The 22,605-nt window shown below is 60.0% G+C and overlaps 9 protein-coding genes across 9 annotated transcripts; 5 read left to right on the forward strand and 4 right to left on the reverse strand.

The window, feature by feature from the left end:
- Positions 1 to 949: 949 nt before the first annotated feature.
- Positions 950 to 2,213, forward strand: EHS24_002113 (uncharacterized protein; the record flags this gene model as incomplete). The annotated part of the gene is made up of 4 exons (XM_028617857.1): positions 950 to 1,214; positions 1,343 to 1,404; positions 1,470 to 1,591; positions 1,655 to 2,213. The coding sequence occupies 4 exons, from the start codon at positions 950 to 952 to the stop codon at positions 2,211 to 2,213; spliced, it is 1,008 nt and encodes a 335-aa protein (XP_028473535.1).
- A 4,602-nt stretch (positions 2,214 to 6,815) lies between these two features.
- Positions 6,816 to 8,320, reverse strand: PPE1 (Protein with carboxyl methyl esterase activity; the record flags this gene model as incomplete). The annotated part of the gene is made up of 8 exons (XM_028617858.1): positions 6,816 to 7,011; positions 7,054 to 7,159; positions 7,216 to 7,358; positions 7,411 to 7,501; positions 7,537 to 7,642; positions 7,692 to 7,813; positions 7,851 to 8,125; positions 8,166 to 8,320. 8 exons carry the CDS (start codon positions 8,318 to 8,320, stop codon positions 6,816 to 6,818), a joined length of 1,194 nt encoding a protein of 397 aa, XP_028473536.1.
- A 280-nt stretch (positions 8,321 to 8,600) lies between these two features.
- On the forward strand, positions 8,601 to 10,448 carry EHS24_002115 (uncharacterized protein; the record flags this gene model as incomplete). The annotated part of the gene is made up of 3 exons (XM_028617859.1): positions 8,601 to 8,723; positions 8,799 to 9,093; positions 9,250 to 10,448. 3 exons carry the CDS (start codon positions 8,601 to 8,603, stop codon positions 10,446 to 10,448), a joined length of 1,617 nt encoding a protein of 538 aa, XP_028473537.1.
- Positions 10,449 to 10,717: 269 nt separating this feature from the next.
- On the reverse strand, positions 10,718 to 12,058 carry EHS24_002116 (uncharacterized protein; the record flags this gene model as incomplete). The annotated part of the gene is made up of 1 exon (XM_028617860.1): positions 10,718 to 12,058. One exon carries the CDS (start codon positions 12,056 to 12,058, stop codon positions 10,718 to 10,720), a length of 1,341 nt encoding a protein of 446 aa, XP_028473538.1.
- A 254-nt stretch (positions 12,059 to 12,312) lies between these two features.
- EHS24_002117 (uncharacterized protein) lies at positions 12,313 to 13,993 on the forward strand (the record flags this gene model as incomplete). Its single annotated transcript, XM_028617861.1, has 5 exons — positions 12,313 to 12,389; positions 12,475 to 13,003; positions 13,064 to 13,507; positions 13,557 to 13,928; positions 13,982 to 13,993. 5 exons carry the CDS (start codon positions 12,313 to 12,315, stop codon positions 13,991 to 13,993), a joined length of 1,434 nt encoding a protein of 477 aa, XP_028473539.1.
- A 140-nt stretch (positions 13,994 to 14,133) lies between these two features.
- Positions 14,134 to 14,864, reverse strand: FRR4 (Mitochondrial chaperone Frataxin; the record flags this gene model as incomplete). The annotated part of the gene is made up of 3 exons (XM_028617862.1): positions 14,134 to 14,382; positions 14,451 to 14,568; positions 14,647 to 14,864. The coding sequence occupies 3 exons, from the start codon at positions 14,862 to 14,864 to the stop codon at positions 14,134 to 14,136; spliced, it is 585 nt and encodes a 194-aa protein (XP_028473540.1).
- A 335-nt stretch (positions 14,865 to 15,199) lies between these two features.
- On the forward strand, positions 15,200 to 18,199 carry EHS24_002119 (uncharacterized protein; the record flags this gene model as incomplete). The annotated part of the gene is made up of 3 exons (XM_028617863.1): positions 15,200 to 15,974; positions 16,020 to 16,645; positions 16,697 to 18,199. 3 exons carry the CDS (start codon positions 15,200 to 15,202, stop codon positions 18,197 to 18,199), a joined length of 2,904 nt encoding a protein of 967 aa, XP_028473541.1.
- Positions 18,200 to 18,721: 522 nt separating this feature from the next.
- Positions 18,722 to 19,778, reverse strand: EHS24_002120 (uncharacterized protein; the record flags this gene model as incomplete). The annotated part of the gene is made up of 4 exons (XM_028617864.1): positions 18,722 to 18,813; positions 19,020 to 19,151; positions 19,334 to 19,480; positions 19,685 to 19,778. The coding sequence occupies 4 exons, from the start codon at positions 19,776 to 19,778 to the stop codon at positions 18,722 to 18,724; spliced, it is 465 nt and encodes a 154-aa protein (XP_028473542.1).
- An 874-nt stretch (positions 19,779 to 20,652) lies between these two features.
- FIS1 (mitochondrial membrane protein) lies at positions 20,653 to 21,664 on the forward strand (the record flags this gene model as incomplete). Its single annotated transcript, XM_028617865.1, has 6 exons — positions 20,653 to 20,718; positions 20,808 to 20,877; positions 20,965 to 21,027; positions 21,299 to 21,400; positions 21,440 to 21,529; positions 21,588 to 21,664. 6 exons carry the CDS (start codon positions 20,653 to 20,655, stop codon positions 21,662 to 21,664), a joined length of 468 nt encoding a protein of 155 aa, XP_028473543.1.
- Positions 21,665 to 22,605: the final 941 nt, after the last annotated feature.

Below are 22,605 nucleotides of genomic sequence, written 5' to 3' on the forward strand. Positions count from 1 at the left end.
GTAGTTTTTGGTTCTAGATCCCAAGGTATCTCCATTGAGCATTGAAGCGAATCCATGCGGGCCGGGCCTGCGATGCTGTCTGCGACGATCTGCGACTCGTGAGTCGTCAGTAATGCGTCATGTTGCTCTCCATTTGTTGCTCTGCATAATCAGTTGCTTGCGCAAGTGATCAATGTGTGACCCGACCGGGGCGGTTGCGACCCGTCGTGGCCCGCGACGCGCCGTTGACGGCCCGGCAGCACTCGTGATCATATGCATTCTCGTCAGCTGTCTGTGTAGCTCAGCGGAATGGTGCGTGGGGCATCCGTGAAATGTCCTGTGACGGTCCAACTGGACAAAGCGGGAAGCCGGCGTCACGGTCCGGTCGACCGGATAAGCGTCCTGCTGCGGTCGGTCCACTCCGTCAACATATGGAAAATCCTGGTATCGTCGGCGTCACCCGTGTCCTTTGATCTGCGAGGTGTTTATGAGGATGCCATCAGCCATGCAGCCATAGCCAGCTCCTCCGCTTCACTCAACCGGCGGTGTTGGACGGCCACCACTACTGGTGAAGCTTGCAGCGGCGGACATTGGAAACGGACATATCTCAACAGCGTCCAAATGTCCAAATGGGTTCTCTCGCTCCTCGGCATCCTGAGGCGGGACGGCCGGCTACACGCGGCATCCCGCGGCAGTCGCACTACCGCCCACCAGGCCATTTGGCTGCAAAACGACGATGCGGTCGTGGGCTGGGTCAAACGCTGCGTCTCGTCGCGGCAACGCAGCCCGTCAATGCCGTGCTGAACCGTTGCTCCGCCGGGTCGAGGGTGCGGGCGCCCACCTGGCCCTTGCCGTGCTCACGGCAACGACGGTTTATTTCCTCTCGCTTCCTTCATCTTCTCCTCTCACTCACCCACTAACTCACCAACTCTCCACCCCCGCTCCTGTCCTCACCGAAACCCCATCCATCATGACTCAAGCAAGCGCAGCCTGGCCCAACGGAATCTCCGTCCCCCTCACCACCCCCTTCAAGGCGGACGAGACCGTCGACACCGAGGCGCTCGCTGCCCAGGTCGTCCGTCTCGCCAAGGCCGGCGTCGGAATCGTCCTCCTCGGCACCAACGGCGAGGCCTCGCACCTCTCGCCTGCTGAGCGCTTCCTCGTCATCCAGACCGGTCGCAAGGCCCTCGACGACAATGGTTTCGCCGACCGTCCCCTCCTGGCGGGCACTGGTGGTGAGTGGTGGAGCAGTGCAGCTGTGCAGCTGTGCAGGCAGCGTGGGAGTGGCTGCAGAGGACACCGAGGCAGCCATTCCTGTACAGTGCCTGCACTATTCGGTACTGTTGACTGCGCTGACTCTCAGGTGGCTCGGCGGCTACCACCATCGGCATCACCATTGAGGCCAAGAAGGCCGGTGCCACCCACGTGAGTTGATGGCTGTTGAACAGGCTGCTGGGAACACGCAACGCAAGTGCTGACGAAATGTTCAGGCCATCGTCATCATCCCAGGCTACTTCTCGTTTGCTATGGGCCGTGACCGCGCCGCGGTGGTTGCATTCTTCAAGAAGGTCATGGACGAGTCGCCCCTCCCTGTCATGATCTACAACTTCCCGTGAGTGCAGACAGACAGACAGCTTGCACAACCACACTCTTGCGGCAGCTGACGCTTGTCCAGTGGCGCTGCTGCGGGCATCGACCTCAACTCTGACGAGCTGATCGAGCTGTCCAACCACCCCAACTGCTTTGGCGCCAAGCTCACCTGCGCGATGATCGGCAAGGGCCAGCGCCTGGCCGCCCACACCCAGTCCAAGGATTACCTGGCCAAGCACGGCCAGTACCTGCAGTCGGTCTCTGCGTCGGGAGCCTTCCAGGTGCTCCCCGGCTTCTCCGAGTCGCTCGTCCCGGCCCTGCTCGCCCGCCACACCGGCTGCATCACCGGTACCGGCAACGTGTTCCCCAAGACCATGCAGAAGCTGTATACCACCGCCCTCAAGGGTCTTGCGGGCGACCAGACGGCACTCGCAGAGGCCATGATCCTCCAGGACCGTGTGGCTCGCAGCGACTACATTATTGTCAAGGCCGGCATCCAGGGCACCAAGCACGCCCTCGACCACTTTGTCCAGAAGGGTCTCGGCGGCTATGCCCGTCTCCCCCTTGGCCCCGTCTCGCCCGACGTCGTCAAGATGGTCGAGGAGGACCTCAAGGAGGACTGGGAGTACGAGTGCAGCCTTTAAGGTGCAGAGGAAGGGACGTTGTGTTTTGTACAGTGCTCAGTAGAGAAGATGCCAGGCTTGTGGTCACGGGTACAGCGAAAGGCCGGGGACAAGGGCGAGCGACTGATCCTCTCTGAAGAGGCCAGCAGTGCTGACAGTCGGGGTCCAAGTGTGTCGTCGCTGAACGGTTCATCCAGGTACCCACAAGCAACAGTGGCAGGACTCTCAACCTCGGCGACGCTGTCGGGCCGTCCACGTCCTCTGCTCAACAGAAACCTCTTCAACAGTGGAGCTTCAGTGGTCGAGAGTGGGAAACGGATTGCCCAGACGTTCGTCTGACGTTCGTTTGGTGTTCGTCCTTGTCGTCCGGCCGGCAGGATGATGGCCCGAACGAAGACCGACACCGCCACATATCGACAGCGCTAGGCCAAAAGCTGTCCTTACGTCATGTAGAGTCTGTGCAGTTAGTATCCTTGTCAGACGGCCATGAACAAGGCCCGTCACCTGCCAAGTGTCTACAGACCCTTCCTGTAGCGGACCATTATCGCTGTCGGGTATCGCCCCATGTGTGGCTCTTGCGTCATGAACAATAGCCCAACACTTGCGCCAGTCGAGCCAGACTACCTCAGGCCCGTCTTAGCGTGTGGAAGGCGGACAATGTGTCCCAGAGATGGCTGTTTGCGAGCCGAGTTTTAGGGTGGCATGTGATGAACCTTTGGCAAGCACTGAAACGTGTGCAAACACCGCAAAAACGCATCTGTCGACCAGTGTTAGTAACATTCCTTCCGTCGCTTGTTCCGAGTTCCGACAAACGGCTTGTCCGACGGGTGCTGTGAACGCGCACACCATGGCCTCGTTTCGTTTCCAAGCGCGCACAGAACACACGTTTTGGTGCCCCAAACCTGCCCCACAGCCCCCACGCGTTGCCATGAGGGTAAGTATTCATGCACAGGGATGGCCGGGAGGGTCGCCCAGTGGCCAGTGGGAGTGGCAGAGTGTTTTCTAGTAGGACAACATTATTTGGAAGAACTGGGGGTCGGGGTTCCGCTGTGCCCCGCTCTCGCACGCTTTGCACGCTCATGTGGCCATGACCGAGGCATTGAGAAACGGGCCGGCCGTGGTGGAGGAGGGAATGAAGGGCCCCAGGAGTGCCAAGGTGGCGACTGGTACAAGTGCCAAGTGCAGCTAAGCAGCCGTGTTGCCGTCATACTGCCAAAGCAGCCACGCGTCGCGTCGCCCTGAGTGTCTTGGATTCTTAGGTACAGACGTCGAGGCTCCTGATCGTGTACACCACACTGTGCATGCACTGCACTGCTCTGCGCTTGGCATGCAGCGAGTCAGGTGACCAGGCGCGTACCCATCTGCATGAACACTCCATGTGCCCCGTTGTACCATTGTGAAAGCAACCCCCCAATGCCGGAACGACGCGGACATGCGCTTGGGCTGGTGCGAGCATGCGAGTCGATTGTCATGTTTGGACTGTTTTCATGCGGGTGTTTACGGCGACGCGTGTCCTATTTTGCTTTATTTTATTTTATTCCATTGCGAGGTGTCCTTTCGCTCTTTAATGTGACTGGATGAAACGGCGGCGCAGGGCTGATAGCACCGGTAGTGCTCTAATCATGCGACCAAGCACAGGGTGTGTTCATGCGGCCGCAGCTCATTGGAACGACACCAACACGGCGCCAACGATCCAACGAGATCGAGTCGACAGCGCGTGCGAGGAACGCCACATTCCGGCCCCCCTCTTCCACCCCCTGTGTTCATATCACAGAAACCCCGGTCTCGTCGACCAATGCGTACCCAGGTCGCGGTGCTGACGCCGCACGACCCGGCGATGGCGGCAGACGGGCTGATTTGCTGGCCGGCTCGGCAAACGATATGGCATGCATGCCGACAAGAGTGGTGGCGGCCGTGACAAGCGACGCAAAGAGCCAACGAGACTGCAGCCGACGGCCGTGACCTTTGGGAACCTGGCAGCCACGGACGCCACCGCAGCGGTGCAGGTCGTCGCCCCCCCCCCCCCCCCAATCCCCCTCGCGTCGCGAATCTGCAGCCAATGTGGGCTGTTCTTTGCTCTGCATGTCAGACGCGAGACGGGTGGGTGCGATGAATCTCGGGTGTCACATCGGGCCCCAACGCGCTATGTGGCGAGGAGACAAGGGGGTGATTTCAGAACAGCAGACAGTTCCTGCACGGCATCGTCCCATGCAGATTGCAACAGGCCCCACAGGACTGAACAGGCCGACAGAGGAGGGTGGGCAGCAGCAGCAGCAGCAGTGTGTGTGGGTGTGTCCGTCGGGCAGAGATTGTCGATGGAGGTTGCTCCACGGACCAATCTATCCCCCTTTCTGGGTCAACGTGTGCGGGGTATTACCACACATCCTGTGGCGTTTTCAGAGTGCGAGTCGGCAGCCGCCATCACACCCAGAGAGCGTTTGTGCCGAGCGCGCGCGTACGAGACAGACAGGTACACGACAGGGGGCGGTTGTGCACAAGGGGGGCCCCCAGCAGCATCAATGCATCAAGGACTCGCTATCGTATCGGTGGCGTTTTTCTCGCTGCTGCTCTGCTCGCTCGCGACTCTCTCTGTCTCTGGCGGCGCGCCGTGTCCGCTCCGCAGACGAGACTGTTCGAGTCGGGTCACGCGTGCTGTGCGCGCCGTGCGTGCGTGGTGTGCCGACACTGGCGCCGGACGAGCCCGCCGTTCGGGTTCGGGCCTGACGGTGCAATGTACTCGACAGGTGTCGGCATACTGGGCCTTGCTGACCCAGTGCTTGCGTGCTTTGCCGGGGGTCGGTGTGCAGACGAGTACATATACAGCACGCCCCTGGGACGTTCATAAAGACTATCCCCCCCCCCACCTCAACGCAACAACACAACCGACCCAACCCCCACTACTCGAGCACTCTACCACTACCACAACTTGTCCAAGCGACCACACCCTCTTACAACTACCACCTCCACCTACCACCTACCAACCCCCTACAACAATGGCCGCTGCCGACACTTGCCCCGGTGACCGTTATTCGGGTCAGAACAAGGGCCGTGAGTTGCCACTGCTCCCCTCCACCACCCCATTGCCACCAACCCGAGCTGACCGTTGCAGAACCTTGCCACATCCTGTCATTGTCCAACATCACCCACTGCATCTTCTGCTTCAAGCGCTACTAGGCGACTGTGGTCGTCGTGGGGCTTTGTCGTCGAGTGCTGTATTGCATGCGTGGTCCCCTGGCACACGTGCACATACTACACATACTGCAAACACCCCCACACACCCTGTGCCCTAGCGCGTGCAACACATTCCGCACGCTTCCACAAGAAGAGGCACGCAAGACGCAATTCAAGATCGCGTTTTTGGGTCTTCTGTTTTTCACGCACCACACGCACCACACGCACGAACGAAAGAAAGAGCAAGGAAAGAAGCTATCATGAACGAACAAGCACGAAACATCAACGCACGAGAACCCGCATCTGCCATCCCCCCGGCACCAGCACCGTTTTTCACCACCCCCCATTCATATTGTATCGCCTTAGTTACGAAGCCCATGTCCCCTCCCCGAGGGCACATGAGGCGCCAGTTGTTTGAATCCATTAGTGTTTAGTTGTCATGCAGCCTGGTGTTGCCGTTACCCCTGTTGCTGTTGCCGCTAAGCCACGACCCGAGTTCATCCCACTGACGACATGAGGACCCATATGGTGATCGCCGATCGACAGACAGACAGACAGCCCTTTCTCCACCACTGCCCATCCCGAAAGAGGAGACACCAGCCCGAGATACGCGCGCACTGCTCCCACTCCGTGACCACGGCCCCCAGTGAATCATCGGACGTCCGCACTCGCGACCGTCCTCTGACCCAACAGAACGAGGGCTGACGAGGACACGCGAAGCTGATGTGATGACGCACGGCGAGGGGAGCAGGTGACGGGCGATCGTGCGCGAACCTGGGTCATGCGTCACTGGCGTTTTTCTTCTTTGACACTAGTTGCGCCATTGCCCATCAGTGCACCGACTGCCGTCCTGCTCCTCTTGGCAGTTTGTGCAGCTCGCCACCGCCACCTCGGCTACCCTGCCGCTTCGCAGCTCGGTATGGCTCGGGGCCGCCGGGGCTGCAACGGGGAACGATCACGTACTCACGTAGCAGTCGTGGTTATGATTCAATGAGGCGTGGCAGCAGGACCCGGTGGCACCCACCCGGCACCGGGTGTGGCGCGTTGTACAGCACTTGCAACGTGAACTGGGGCTGACGAGGGCCTCCACAGCGTCTGCCCCCCCCGTGCTTCTTTCGGGCTTTGCATCACGCCTCTTGGCCTCTTGGGTACGTTCCTCCGCGCCACCATCACTCCACCCCCACCAATATCGGACCGGCCCGTACCGGCACCGCTGTGCTGGTCACAGGATCAGTACCATGGTGAGAAGTAAGCAGCAAGGTATCAGCGATATCAAGCTCCATCCAGTGCCTGTCCTGGCAGGGGGGCGCTTCGCCAACCGCTGCTCATATGACCTCGGCGGCAGGTCGGTGAATCACTTCTGCACACGGCCGTAGCCTATCATCTCTCCTATCCGTCCGCCGTCCGCTCGTCGTCAACGGCCGGAGCATAGTCCCTAAACGATGGAGGCTTCTATCTCTCTCCAACATGCTTGACGGACACGGAGGGCCCGCCCAGTCCGCCCGGCGCCCCAATCTTGGGCGGGAGCACGAGGACTTGGGTGTTGCGTTTCCAGAATGCGACCAAGGTCGTCGCGAGGGTGGCCGGGTCGTCTTCTTGCAAAAAGTGGCCAACATCCTGCATGACCTCCAGCTGGAACTTGCCCTGCCTGAGAGCTGGTCAGCCGCCACCGACGCGTTGCACAACTCACATCTGGCCAACCATGAGTTCACGGTCGAGCCTCTCTTGTCCCGCGAGAACAAGGAGCCGCGCACACCGCGCCGTGAGGAAGAGGTTACTCAGTCCATCGTACCATTCTAAACACGTCGTCAGCACCACGCCCTCCTTCTCCCGGTGTACCAGCTCCACATACCTGCCCAGTACGGTTCTGTCTTGAGAAGGTCGATACGCCATTGCTGCTTATCGTCCGGTCCGGCTCCACTCTGAATGGGCACGACATAGCTTGGGACAGACACACGCGCGGATTCCGCATTTCGGACAGAGCCCGACGCCAGACTGAGAGTGAGTGGGTGTGCTTCAGCGAGATGAGAGCAATTAGAACACCTACTGCCACTGGACCGCGTCTGGGACCGAGAGGAAGGAGGTCGGGCGTTTGCCCAGGATACCCTTCATGCGCGGGAGGGACTCGACGGCGGTTCCTGCTGTCAGCTGCGGCGATCTACTTGAAGCTCACCCTCCACAACGTCCAGGACAGCCACACCTGGAATGTTGTACCCATTCTTCTGGAGGACTGGAGTGGCCGCGAGGATTGGGACAGCACCCATCGAGTGTCCGACCAGCTTGGAGAGAGTCAGCGTGCCAGGCGGCCAGCAGCACGGCGTAACCCACGACAAGGGAAGGCGATTCCTTCGGGTTGGGGAACACATGCTCAATCAGCGCAGTAAAGTCGGCCACGAGAGTATCGCGCGACAGGTCCGTGTCGCTGCTTCCATTCTCGACCGTCGTCTTGCCTGAGCGTTAGGCCGGTCCACGAAGGAAGTAACGCACCATGGCCGCGACAGTCAAACGCGAGCACACCAAGGTCAGGCGCGCGCGCCTTGATCTCCTTTGCCAAAGCGGCAAAGCTGAGACCCGATGCACCAGCGCCGTGGTGCGCAATCACGTATGTGCCGAACGGGTTCGTCTTGGACGGAGCGGCGCCGGGTGTTGGTGGGGTCAGGTAGACGCGGAACGTCGCGTCGCGGCCTGGCGGCGTGACTGCCAGCGCCTGTTCAAAGAACTGGGAGGCAGAGAGGGGCGAAACGTCTGTACGGACTGAGAATCTGGTGGTCAGCTTGGGCACAGGCAGGCATTAAAGCTTACCGTCTAGACATCTCGCCGACGTCGTCTGCCAGCTCCTCCTCGTCGTCGTCTTCTTCCTCCTCCTGTGGAGTGGCTGAAGGGTCGGCCCACGGCGCACGCGTCGGGAGCATTGGCGGCAGCCTATTCTTCAGCGACCTTCTAAACTCTTCAGACATGCGGGTATGTGTTGTAGTGGGTGATGGACGGTGCGAAGTGGTTGCTCGCTGTTTGTTCTCGACGTGTGTGTGATGGCCGTGATGGACGGTCGATTGGGCCCCGCACGCACATGACGTTTCTAATGAGACGCTTAATAGGCGGCCACGTCGACGTTGTAATGTCAATTACAAACGTTTGAAACGTCATTTGAAATGGCACCATCTTGTCTACGTCGCCGAGCCAGACAATACACGCAGTCGACATTGCCCACATCGCATTCACCCCAACAACAACGCAGCCATGTCCCCCACGCCCGCACAGACGGACGCGCTAGGACAGCTCTGGGCGATCACCGCGTCCACAACAGATGCTGCACGTGCACGGGACGAGCGTGTGCTGCGCGAGCACAGCTGGGACGTCGAGGTGAGTTGCCCCGCTGTCCCCGGAGAGACGACTCGAGAAACCCCAAGCGATGGCGGTCTCCGGCTGACGACCCAGCTCGCAGTGAACCATATCTTCTCCGGCGGCGCTACCCAAGGCAGCAGAGACACGGCCGGCGCAGGCGGCAGCGCGGCGCCGTCGGCACGCAAGACCGAGACCGAGGGTTCGGCGGCTGCGGAGGATCTCGGCGACCTGGCAGTCCGATCTGGTGTGCCGCTTGGCCCCCGTCGTATATCGGGCACCACCACTCCCCGGCCGCGGCCTGGACAGGCCGGGCTAGGGGTATGGGATACGTTCGTGTGGCCGTTCTCGTTCATCGCATCCATCCTCACGGGGACATGGTACTTCTTCAGTGAGTCTGGTCGTGTGCAGTGGCGACAGTGGTGAAGCGAACCACTTTCTGGTGTTCGCTTGGGTATGGGCCTCTCAGCCGCTTTGATCCTGATGCAGCTACCCATGGCCTGCTATTGTCGCTGCCTTTGCCTTGGGCCTCCCTAACACTCTCCAGTCCGTACCGTCGTCCCCCTCTCGCTCCTCCCTCACCTGCCCCGTTTCCTGCTACCCCCACCGAGCCGCCCGCCTCCTTCTGGACCAAGAGACCCCACGACAGCATCTCTCCGCTTTGTTAGGGATCTCGAGACGCTTACTGGCGGATCCGCCGCGTCTGGCACGTTACCTGACCTCTGGATCGGCCCATACCGCGATTTCCTCGCCGACGTGCGCAAGCAGGGCAAGGTCGGCGTGGTTGTGCTGGTGTGCGCCGAGCACGAGGACGACGAAGAGTTCAAGCGCGACGTCCTTGCCGACCCCGAGTTTGTCAAGTGTCTCAAGGAGCACGACATTATGATCTGGGCGGCCGATGTGGCAGGTCGGGAAGGATACATGGTCTCGCAGACGCTCCTGACGACGACGTACCCTTCGCTCACGTTTGCCTCTCTCTTGCCGGTTCACCAGTCGAGCACGCCGCGCCTCACCATCTTATCTACCGTCCAAGGCCCTCCGTCCACTGCCACCTCGTCCTCGACCATCATCCAGACCATCACCACCTCCATCCTCCCGCGTACCGCCACTTTCCTGCAGCGTCTCCGCCGCGAGCGTCTGACGCTCGAGGAAGCCCGCCATCTGCGCGAAGAGCAGGACAGGGCGTTCCGCGAAGCTGAGCGCCGCGACCGCGAAAAGCTCCTTGCGGCACGCGCCCAGGCCGAGCTCGAGCGCGTGCAGCGCGAGCGCGACGAGCGCGATGCCGAGGCCCGCGTAAAGCTCGTCGAGGACCGCAGGCACTGGCGGAGGTATGCGCGCAAGCACCTCCTCCCACCCTCGGCTGGGCCCGTCCGTCTCGCGCTCCGCACGCCCCTCAACGCCGACCGCAACGTGTACCAGTTCACTCCTGGGCCGTCGACGCTGCCGTTGTTCGTGTACGCCGAGACGCGCCTTATCCCCAAAGAGGACGACCCGGCCAGCGACCCCGACGCGCCTCCCGCAGGCTACGAGCACGCATGGGGGTTCCGCCTGGTCACGTCGTTCCCGCGTGTGGAGATTGAGCTGGTCGAGACTGGCGGCGAGGAGGTGTGGTCCCAGCTCAAGGCTGCTGGTGGCGCCCTGTTCGCCGAGAAGATCCCCGGTGGCGACTGGGGAGATGCAGAGCTCAAGGCTGCGAATGGCGGCCAGGAGAGTGACGACGAGGAGATTGTGTCCGACTCGGATTGAAGTTGGCGATCAGCGTTACATAGTGTCTGCATGCAAGTGTTTTTGTCTGGAAAACAAAAAAAGGCAGAGATCGTCTGTTTGTGTTGCAAGGAACCATCGCAGACCATGAGCCGCCGCCCGTCAGTGTCGTGGGATGTGGAGCTCGTCAACAACGGGCCTAGTTGGAACGCTGTCACGTTTGGGTCCAAGTCTCAAATGCAATGCATGTACAACTGCGCCTCCCATGCGAGCGCGCTCATCTACACGCGTGTGTCACGTCCTCTCTACACTCAGAAGGGGGGGTTGCCACGGGGAAGGTCGGTGTGGGTGTATCCCTTTCCGCCCTTTTCGTGGTCGGCAATGACGGATCCGTCCGCCTTCTTGGAACGGAGGACATACTTGTAAATAACAAGACCGTCGAGACCCACGGGGCCACGGGCGTGGGTCTTGCCGGTGGAGATTCCGACCTCAGTACCAAGGCCGTAGCGAGTGCCGTCGGCGAAACGGGTGGAGGCGTTGACAAAACAGTTGGCACTGTCAAGACCGCGGGCCCAGGCCGACATCGAGGCCTCGTCCTCGGTGACGATCGAGTCGGTGTGGTGCGACGAGTGCTCGTTGATGTGCTGGATGGCCACCTCGACCGACGGGACGACCTTGACGGCAATGGTGGGACCGAGGAACTCGGTGCTGTAGTCCTCCTCGGTGGAGGCAGTGGCCTTGTCGGCAGCGGGCGAGCCCGCAATGGCACCGAGTGTGGCAGCATCGCACTTCAGCGAGACATCAACGGCAGCGAGAGCGTTGGCGACCTTGGGCCAGACGGTGTTGACGACCTTCTCGTTGACGAGCAGAGTCTCGACGGCGTTGCACGCAGCCATGTAGTCGATCTTGGACTCGACCGTGACACGAACCGCCTTGTTCTCGTCGGCACTCTCGTCAAGGTAGACGGCACAGATGCCGTCGGCGTGGCCCATGACAGCGATGCGGGTGTTGTTCTGGATGTGGCTGACAAGCTCGTTGCCACCGCGGGGCATGACGAGGTCAATGTACTTGTCCTGAGCAAGGAGGGACGAGATCTCGTCACGCGTCGAGACAGTCTGGACAAACGTGGCCGGGATGGAGGTCTTGGCCAGCGCACGGGCAATGATGCCGCTGAGAACCTGGGTAGAGTAGGTGCTCTCCTTGCCACCCTTGAGAATGGCGGCGTTGCCGCTCTTGATGGCCAGGGCAGCAATGTTGACCACAACTTCGGGGCGCGCCTCAAAGATGACGAGCAGGACACCAACGGGGCAGGTCACGCGGTGCAGCTCGAGCTCGGGGCCGAGCTCCTTGGCAAAAGTCACCAGGCCAGTGGGGAGGGGGAGGGCAGCAACGTCGGTGATACCCTGGAGCATGGCGTCGTACTTGCCCGGACGGCCAAGGTCAAGACGCGACAACAGAGACTTGGACAGCTTGCCCGACTCGACGAGGGGAGCGGCAGCCTCCATGTCCTTGACGTTGGCCGCGAGGACCTCATCGCGAGCCTCGGCGAGAGCGTCACGGATGGCGGCGAGAGCAACGTCACGCTCTGCGGGGTCGATGAGCTGCGATGCCTCAAAGGCGCGGCGGGCGGCAATGGCGGTAGACTCGGCCATTGTGTTTTTTTCGTTTTTGTGGTGCTGAAAGATGGATGGAGGGAGCTGAGTAACGAGACGCCAGTCATGCCAGTCAAGAAGAAACCAACAGTTCGACGGCCCGACTCGAAACGACCACGTGACACGGAGATAATGTCCGCTAATTCCAGGCCTCGTCGTGCGGTCCACATCTCACGCTGTTGTGCTCTCCCGTCGTGCATCTCCATTTCCACCTTCTCAACCGCCGTCTCTTGCGCACGCAATGCTTTAAAGCAATGCCAGACGACCCACAGGCGTCCCTCATCGGCGTCGCTATCGCATGTGCGGGCAACATTCTCATTTCCCTCGCCCTGTGAGTCACCCCCGCAGCACGCCTGATCGCAACAACGTCATCGCTCTTGCGCGTCGTCGGCCTTAGTTGTTGACCGCCCCCCCAGGACAGTACAAAAGCTCGCTCACAAACGAGGAGCCGAGAAGGCTGCAGCAGCACAGGCTGTTGAAGCCGCATCCAAGTTTGGCCGGCTGTCACTTCACGGTCCACCCCATATTGACCAGCTTGTTCTCAACGACGACTACGTCGACCCCCTGACGCCGACGACCCGCCCCCTCCCTGCGTCGCGCTTGCCAGGCTCCGACCGCAATGGTGGCCGGACGGACATTCCGTTGTCCTCGAGCAGTGGGACCGATACACCACCGCTTGCCTCGGAGGGCACATACCTCACCTCGCGGTTATGGTGGTTTGGCCTCGGCTTAATGGCCGTCGGGGAAGCAGGCAACTTTCTGTCGTACGGATTCGCTCCAGCTTCTGTCGTTGCCCCTTTGGGAACCGTCGCTCTCATCGCAAACTGTGTGTTTGCGCCCCTCGTCTTGGGGGAGAGCTTTACCATGCGGAACGTGATGGGAATGCTCCTCGCGATTCTCGGTGCTGTCACCGTCGTGTGGTCGAGCCGGGACTCAAATAAGCGGGTGAGTGAGGCTAGGTCCCGCACTGCCCTCGGCCTGGCTTTGTGGCTAATCCTTTTGCAGATGTCCCCCGACGAGCTATGGGCTGCGATAACTGCCCCTTTGTTTATTATTTACACGGCCGTAAACATCGCCGTCATTGTCCCCCTTACCCTCCTTTCTTCTCGCGATTCCTGGGGCGGCAAGTACATCGGCATCGACGTTGGCGTTTGTGCCCTCTTTGGCGGATACACCGTCATGGCCACCAAGGCGCTCTCGTCGCTCGTGTCGACAAAGTTCCTTGCCGCACTGCGGTATCCCATTGCGTGGGCGGCTATTGTGGTGCTCGTGGCCACGTCCGTGTTCCAGATCAAGTTTTTGAATCGTGCGCTCATGCGCTTCGAGTCCAAGGAGGTGATACCCACTCAATTTGTCTTCTTCTCCCTCTCAGCCATCATAGGCAGTGCGGTGTTGTACAACGAATTCCAAGACGTTGGATTCTCGCATTTTGTCAACTTTACTTTCGGAGTGAGTGTAGCTTCTGTCCTTCGGCGTAGAACCAAGCTAACCTCTCCAGATTGCCACCACCTTCCTTGGCGTCTACTTCCTCACCACCCCTGGCAATGTTGCCACGGAGGCGCCGTCCCGTACCTCTCTCGAGGTCGTGGACGAAGAAACCCCTCTTCTTACACCACCACGCCGCCCCTCTCTCGTACCCAACCTTCCTATCGGCATCGGTGCCGCCCCAGCCCTCCCACCTGCCCATGTAGGTCGCCTCATAAAACGCACCTCCTCCACCAACCTCGCCGTCGGTATCAACTCGCAAGGCAGCCTGCTCCTTCTCGCGACCACACCGCCGGTCACGCCCAGTGCACCCGGTGGCCATAGCCATGGTCACACGAGGGACAGGTCGATGAGTCTGGGCCGTGCGTTTTCCGGGTTGACCCGCGTCCGTTCTTCCAGCCGGAGTACCATTGACGGAGAGGTGAATGGTAGACACAGTGTATCTTCTAGACGGTAACATCATGTCACATCTTTTGTTGAAGTTGGGGGAAAAAAAGTGGTGTTGCTTGCTGGCCTCCCCCTTTGCAGGGTTGTCTACGGCTTGGACTAGTCTCTCGTACTGCTATAATCGTCGACTCCTTGATGTGTTGTTACTTGAGACCAACACCCTCCCAGTCCTGGCCCTCGCCGTTGTCCTTCAGGAACTCGCGCAGCTCGCCCTCGAGCAAGGCGCCCAGCTGCACGCCTTCACGGCGGTGATGCACCCAGGTACCACTTGGGGCCACGCTAAACCTCTGGGGTCCCGAAATGGGCGAGCTCACCCAGATCTGGTGGTTGGGAGGCTGCTTGTTGATCACATACGTGCCGTGGGGAGGGACGATGAGGGTCATGACGCCAGACTAGATGCAGTGGTCAGCTACAACGAGCGAGGGCAGGCGTATTTACTCGCCTTTTTGCATGAACTCACGCTATACTCGACCTCCCACTGGCCATTGCCAAAGTCCTCGCACAGGACCTCGAGGCCCTCGTGCAAGATGTCCATGTCCTTGTCGGCAATGTCGTGGTACTCCGCGTCGGTCAGGTCGCTACAGAATGTAAGCGCTGGACGTGGTCGTCTCTCCAACAGTCTACCACTAAAAGAGCAGAGCGGTCTTGACACTCACCGAAACTCGATACCAGGCGCAAGTCCGGGGTCACCATGCGGTGTAGACGACGTCGAGCGGGTCTGCGGGCGAGCGGCGACCGAGAACGAAGTGGAGGCGAGTGTGGGACGCGCAAGAGTCGCGGCACGAGACGCGGTCGAGAACGATGCGGCAATGGGACGCGTGGCGAGGGCACGCTGGGCCCGCAAGAGCAGGCGAGGGGCAGTACGGACAGACATTGCTGATGAGAGTAGTGGAGAGAACGAGGAAACGAGTCGGCTGCCAAATGTTGTGAAATGTCGTCAACGGCGTTGGTTATGGCGGGTCTCTGATCTCTGTCGGCCGGTCAAGGTCGCATTAGGATCGATGGTGTAATCGGACTAGGAACAGGGGCTGAAATTCGATTAAGAAGCGTTGTAAGTCAAAGCTAACAGTGCGTTTTCTAATGAAAATAATGCTCCCGCCCCGCGTCATTGCTGTTCAACCTCCACCTTCCACCTCATCAGGAAGTCAGTTCTCACCATATTGACGAGCAAGCTGTGTCAAGCAGCCTGCAACTCGACCTCTATCGACCATGCGGCTCCTCCTAGCTGCCATTTTACCGCTCCTGTTGGCTGTCGACGTCGCAGCAGTCAAACACGAGGACTTTAAGGAGTGCCACCAGACCTCGTTCTGTCGCCGTCTGCGCTCCATCGCTGCGAGGCAGGAAGAGGCCGTGGCCAACGGAACAGCCTTTGCCTCGCCGTATTCCCTCGGCAACCCCGTCGCTACCCCCGGCACCCAGTCTGCTGCATCATGGACGTTCCCCCTCACCTCGTCCCTGTATCCGGACATTTCGTTCAACCTGCGCGTCGACGTGCTCGCGCAGGGTGACGGTATCGTCCGTATCCGCGCCGACGAGGTGGACTCTGCGTCGCAGTGGAAGCGGTACAACGAGACGGCCAAGTGGGCGCTTGTCGACGCTGAACCCAACCTTGCGCGCTCCGTCGACGTGCAGTTTGCCCATGTCGACGGCATGACCGCGATCGAGTACGGCCCCGGTCCTGCTCAGGAGCTCATGCTCGAGATTGTCCACTCGCCCCTCAAGATTACGATGAAGCGTGACGGTATGGACCAGGTTGTGTTCAATGACCGTGATCTCTTCCACGTCGAGCACTACCGTGCCAAGCAGCTGGACGAGGGTGACGAGGCTGAGGCTGAGGGTACTGAAGCTGCGTCGTCCGAGGACGCAGCACAGGCCGTCATGCAGGCTCCCAAGGCCGAAAAGATTGACCGCTCGTGGTTTGAGGAGGACGACAAGGACGCTTTCGAGGAGCGCTGGAAGAAGTGGACAGACACCAAGCCCAAGGGTGAGCTAGCCGTTGCGCAGTTGCGCCTGATAGCTAACAATACAGGTCCCGAGGGCTTTTCGCTCGACTTTTCCTTCCCCAACGCCGATCACATCTACGGTCTCCCCGAGCACGCCTCTCCACTCTCCCTGCCCTCGACCAAGGGTGAGGATGCATACTACAAGGAGCCCTACCGTCTCTGGAACGTGGACATTTTCGAGTACGAGGCCGACTCGCCCATGGCTCTTTATGGTGCTGTCCCGCTCGTCCACGCCCACGGCAAGGTGAACACTGTCGGCGTGCTCAACCTCGTCGGCTCGGAGACGTGGGTGGATGTCACGCACCAGCCCGAGGGTGTGCGCACCCACTGGGTCTCGGAGAGTGGTATTGTCGATTTCCTCATCCTCCCCGGCCGCCGCCCTGTCGACCTCTTTGAGCAGTATGCGTCTTTGACGGGTGCCGCCCAGATGCCTCCCCAGTTTGCGACTGCCTACCACCAGTGCCGCTGGAACTACAACACCCAGGCCGAGGTGATTGAGGTCCAGGACGAGTTTGACAAGGCCGACATGCCCCTCGACGTGACCTGGCTCGACATTGAGTATGCCGAGGAGCACCGTTACTTTGACTGGGACCACAAGCATTTCCCCGAGCCCAAGAAGATGCTTGACGAGGTCGAGGCCAAGGGTCGCAAGGTGAGTTGTGACATATTTACCCAACGATGGTGATCTGACTAACCCCTTCAGATGGTTGCCATTGTGGACCCGCATATCAAGAAGACGGACTCGTTCCGCATCTACACCGACGCGCGCGACCTCGACGTGCTGGTCAAGAAGGCCGACAACTCTGACTTTGACGGCTGGTGCTGGACCGGATCCTCGGTCTGGGTCGACTTCTTCAACCCCAAATCGTGGGACTGGTGGACACGCATGTTTAGCTTCAACGTGTGGAAGGAGTCGTCCAAGGCGCTGTTCATCTGGAACGACATGAACGAGCCCTCGGTCTTTGACGGTCCAGAGATTACCATGCCAAAGGACAACATCCACGACGGCGGCTGGGAGCACCGTGACGTGCACAACATCAACGGTATGATGTTCCACAACCAGACGCAGCACGCCATCACTGTGCGTGATACTCCCGAGCTCCGCCCCTTTGTGCTGTCGCGCTCGTTCTTTGCCGGCTCGCACAGGTACGGCGCCGTCTGGATCGGCGACAACCTCGGCACTTGGGACCACCTGGCCGGCGAGACTGCCGTCTTCCTCTCCAACAGCATTGCCGGCATTTCGTTTGTTGGCTCGGACGTTGGCGGTTTCTTTGGCAACCCCACCCCAGAGCTTCTCGTCCGCTGGTACCAGGCCGGCGCGTTCATGCCGTTTTTCCGCGCCCACGCTCACATTGACACCAAGCGCCGCGAGCCCTACCTCTTTGAGGAGCCTACGCGCTCGTACCTGCGTGACGCTCTGCGTCTGCGCTACGCCATGCTTCCCGTCTGGTACAACGCCTTCCACGCCGCTGCTACAAAGGGATACCCCGTCATCTGGCCCCATTACGCCCTGTTCCCCGAGGACGAAGGAGGCTTCGCCATCGACGACCAGTACTACATTGGCGACTCTGGCGTGCTCTTCAAGCCCGTCGTCGCCGAGGGTGCCCAGGAGTCGACCGTCTACCTTGCCGCCGACCAGCCATACTATGACTACTTCCACCGCAAGCTGTACTATGCGAGCGCCAAGCCCAGGAACATCACCATTGCCACTCCGCTGGACCAGTTCCCGCTCCTCATCGAGGGCGGACACATTGTGCCCACGCGCGAGCGCGTGCGCCGCACCTCGAGCCTGATGTGGCAGGACCCCTTCACGCTCACCGTCGCGCTGGGCAAGGACGGATCCGCCACGGGCCAGCTGTACCTCGACGACGGCGAGACCCTCGCCCACACCCAGGGCGAGTTTATCCACCGCCGCTTCTCGTACACGCCCACGGGCAAGAACGGCGCCGGCAAGCTGTCCAGCGCCGCCCATGTCGTGTACGACGGTGCCAACGCGTGGGCCCAGAAGATTGCCCACGTCAAGGTTGAGCGGATCGTCATTCTCGGACACGAGGCCGCGCCGTCGTCCGTCACTGTTGCCGGCGAGGCGGTGCAGTTCGAGTACACCAAGCCTGTCAAGGGCCGCGAGCCTGTGCCCGGTAAGGTGGTGATCAAAAACCCCGGAATCAAGGTCGGCGCCGACTGGGAGGTCGTCGTTGCTGCCTGAGTTTCTGGCCATGTAGGACCCAGTAGATATAGAAGAGAAAGAATTGATGCAGAACGTCATTGAAGAAGGGGGACATGTGGCCTGACGTTCGGTACATCTTCGTTTGAGGATGTTCAGCAAGGCCCACCGGCCAGTGACCACTGACACTGGCTGCAGGTGTCAAGAATGCTAGGAGACGATATTATTCGTGGTGGGCTACACACCCCTCGTGCGTCCCCAAGGCCCCATGAACACGACGTCTCCAGCTCAGTGTCCAAGAGTACATTCCAACATGTCCGAAAATGCCTTTCTTAATGACAGACCTTTCGTTCCCTGTCCTATGTCTCCCCTGTCTCTCCCCAATCTCTCTCTCTCTTCGTTCTCTACGTTCTCTTCTCGGTGGTCTCCATTAAGCTTCTTTAAGATTTGTTGAGAAAGCCCTTATATAAGCTCGTCTGGCGTTTGTGTGTGGTGTGTTTGTGTGTGTGTGGCTGTGGGGGTTGTGGGATGTTATGGCGGGGGGAGGTTGTGCGTGGGATGCATTTACTGGCCCTCGCACAGGGTCTTGTACTCGGCCTCGTTGAGGAGGACGTTGAACTGGGCCTCGTCCGAGAGCTTGATCTTGGCGAGCCAGCCTGAGGGAGAGGGTAAGCATGGGTTCAAGGTGGGTGAGGACGGGGAGGAAGGAGGTGGGAGGAGCGAAGCGGTGGTGGTGTAGGAGATTTGGTTGCCAGGTTGGGCTAGGCCAGCCTCCCAGCCTCAACCTCGCCTCCGCCCGCTGCACCACCACTATATTTCCCATCCATCGCCACGCCAAGTTCTCCCAAAGGTCATTACTCACCGTCCTGGGTAGGCGACTTGTTGAGGAGGCCAGGCTGGTCGCCGAGGAGCTCGTTGATGGCCTCGACGGTGCCCGAGACGGGAGCGTAAATGTCCGAAGCGGCCTTGACCGACTCGACGGCGCCGATGGACTCTGCGGGTGTGGTCAGCTTCTGCGAGGATGTCGAAAGCTTTCCGCTGAGTCTGTCGACGCAGCGGGCAGACGCTCGGCGTGGACCGTGCGATCAATGACTCGACACTCCGGCTGGAAGAAGAGTCGCCAGCCGGTAGCGAGCGTGACCACTGATGGACGCTGGGCTCGTCTTCCCGACTCACCTCCAGCCTCAACCTCGGTACCCTCAGCGGGCAGCTCGACGAAGACGACGTCGCCGAGGGCCTTCTGCGCGTAGTCGGTGATGCCGATGGTGCCGACCTTGGTAGCGGGGTCGAAGGTGACCCACTCGTGCTCCTCGGTGTAGCGGGCTGTAATGTTGGACAAGGACGACGATAATGGTGCAGCGGAGGTTCAGGAGTGGGGGGGAGAATGCGAGTCAGTATTCAGTCTGCTCGACGGGGCATGAGGGATGGACGCCATCATTGGACACGAACCCACACACCAGGTTCTGGTGTGGATTGGAATTCGGACCGGAACCCCCAGGTAATCTGGCTGGCTGGGAGAGGACTCACTAGAGAGGAAGCGCATGGCGGCGAAGCGGGGAGCCATGCGGGGGGCGCGGAGGGCGGCGGTGGCGGGACGGGCGATGGCGCGGAGAGCGTACATGGTGGGCTTTGTGATGGAGAGAGTGGTGTGAGAGAGAGAGAGAGATGGATGAAAAGAAAGGAGAGTCGAGAGGAAAGAACGAAGCCCAAAAGGAGACCGACCTATCCCGGCCGTTTGTTGCGACCGCTGTTGCCAGTGACGTCGGGCGGATTGGAAAAGCCGTGGTGGTGAATTTCCACAGCCAGCAAAGCCCACCAGCCAGAGGCTCTGTACGGGGGAGCCCCGTCCTAGTCGCTAATCAGCTCTTCGTCGTCGCTGTCCCGCTGTTTTCCTTGGAAATTCCTGCCCAGCCATCAAAGGGTAAACGGCCAGGGCCGCACGCACCCCCGGTTCAATGCATCCAAATAACGGACGCGACGGGTGCGCAAGAGAGAAAACAGATATGGATATCGCTTGCCGCTTACCTGGCTGACCCCTTTGTGCTCCGGCTGGCTGGCTGGCTAGCTGGCTGGCTCGTGCCAACCGGTGTTGGTAAATCGCCTGCTGCAGTAGCCGGGGGTTGGTCACGTGACGGTAACTTGGAACTCTCTCTCTCTGGCAGCTTCTAATGGCTGCATTAGCAAATATTTGTATTTAATTTTAATAGAACTGCAGATGCTTACGCTAATACACGGTCACCGAAATATACTCCCGTTCATCGCCCAGCCTGGCCACCGTCCGCCATCGTCACCGTTCGGCATCTGCGAGCACCGCCGCCCGTGTGGTCCGTCCAGGTGGATTTCATTCTGGCCCGTGTTCATTTGTTCGCCACTCACTCACTCACAACCACGACACCCAAACGCGCGTCTCGCTTCCTTGATATTCCAGCATATATCCTTCACTCGCCCAACCTATAACAGCATCGCCGTCACACGTTTAATCACCACTACCAACCATGCCCTCTACCGACCTGCCATACGCCGCAGAGGCCGAGTCTTCCCTTGGCTACGACGAGCTCGAGGTGTGTACGGTGGCGTCTGCAGCTGGAGATTCATCAACTCAGCTGTGCATGACTCCCATGTGCATATGACGCTGACCTCTGGCCTCCAGGTCCTCCGCAACCAATACTACAAGGAGATTGAGAGCGGGCACGTCACCACCCAGTCCAAGTTCAACTATGGTCAGTTGGCCCCGAGCGGTGCGGGTGCACCTCGTCGAGCAACTGCACTGTCGCCTGTGGCATTGTAACAGAACACTGACGCTCCAGGATGGGGACTTGTCAAGTCTGGTTCGTCCGAACTGCAAACCGAGGGTGTCAAGCTGCTGCAAGGTGGGTTGTATGAAGGCGACGAGGGAAGACGCATGTAGCTGACGGTGTCTTCCTCATCTCTCTGGTGACTGACTTGGAACCTCCTCACTCCCACCTTTCCACGCCTGCGTGCACACTCACTCACCCCATTCCCGACCTCCCGGCCATCCCGACACCCGCACGCCCAACCCACCGCCCGTATCACACGTTGCGCGCGCCCTCCACCTCACACTCTCCCTACCTCGTTCCGGCTTTCTCCGTCCATCATCGCAATCAACATTCTCTCCTGCAGAGATCTACTCGGCTTCCCCTAGTCACCGCCGCGAATGCACCTACTACATCGCGGTCGGTTACTACAAGCTCAGCAACTACACGTACGCCAAAAAGTTCAACGGTGGGTTATCCTCTGCTTCGTACATATCTAACCCTGCAGACCTCCTCCTCGCCGTCGAGCCCGAGAACATGCAGGCCCAGTCGCTGCGGCAACTGATCGACAAGGCCGTGACACGCGACGGCTACATTGGTGCGTACAGATCTGGCGCCCCTGTTGTTGTTGTCGCTGTTAAAGCTGACTGGCGTAGGCATGGGTATCATTGCCGGCGCCGCCGCCGTCACTGGTGTGCTGATTGCCGGCCTGGTCAAGCGTTCGAGGAAATAGGTAGACAAACAAAACGGCCCGCCCGCTCGTGATTTCGGCCCCGATATGACACACGATATACATGACAGAGCGCGCGCGTGCTCGACGGGGTGGTTGGATTGCGGCAGCGCGGCGTGTTGATTCTGAACCAGGTGCCTGATTAACATTAACTATTAGCTAACGCTCGCTTTTTCGTTGGCCGTGTCACAGGCCACGGTAAGGTATGTATGGGACAACGTGCGCCTGTGGTCCCTCCAGCATCGCTTCCTCCGCTACTGAACTCACTATTCACTCCCGCAGCTGCGGCCACTAAGGGCAACGATTCAACCGCCGTGTCCAGCTTGTTATGGGCGATATCGCCTCTCCAGCGACCTCCGTAACAGGCATCATCGGCCTCAAATGCCACTGCTTGGTTATGTGACAGCCCTTCCAACGCTGGCGTGCTCGCCGCCGGGCATTCAACACCCCGAAGGAGATCCGAGCGTCTCCAAGCCGTTTGCTGTCCCGCGCCCGCTCAGTGCTACACTACGTATTCCAGGACGCAATCCGCGTTCGCCAGCGTTGACTGTGCGCTGTGACACTTGCGTACGCTTGGGAATGCACCTACACGTCTGCCAGTGATCCTCTGTGTTACATACATCGTTGGCTCTGTATTCAGCCGCGGTGAGCCAAAGTGGCATCCACACAGATTGGATTTGCCGCGACGCTGCCCCGCGAAGTCGAAGTCGGCCTGGGCAAACCGCCCAGCTGGCCGCTGGCCGCTGGGCCGGGGTGGTCAGTCATCCAGAATGCTAGGAACCGGTTCCAGACGCGCCTGGTTTGTGATCCGAACAACTGCCATGACACGTGCACTGGCGTACTGCCAGCTGGTGTTCGACGTTGCAATCGCCATTGCCACCAGTGTGCGCCAGCTCTCCACCGGAACGTGTGTTTGCTTGTTTGCGCTACTCAGAGTCTGTCAG

This window comes from Apiotrichum porosum (assembly GCF_003942205.1).
Source record: "Apiotrichum porosum strain DSM 27194 chromosome Unknown scaffold_12, whole genome shotgun sequence".
NCBI lineage: Eukaryota > Fungi > Basidiomycota > Tremellomycetes > Trichosporonales > Trichosporonaceae > Apiotrichum > Apiotrichum porosum.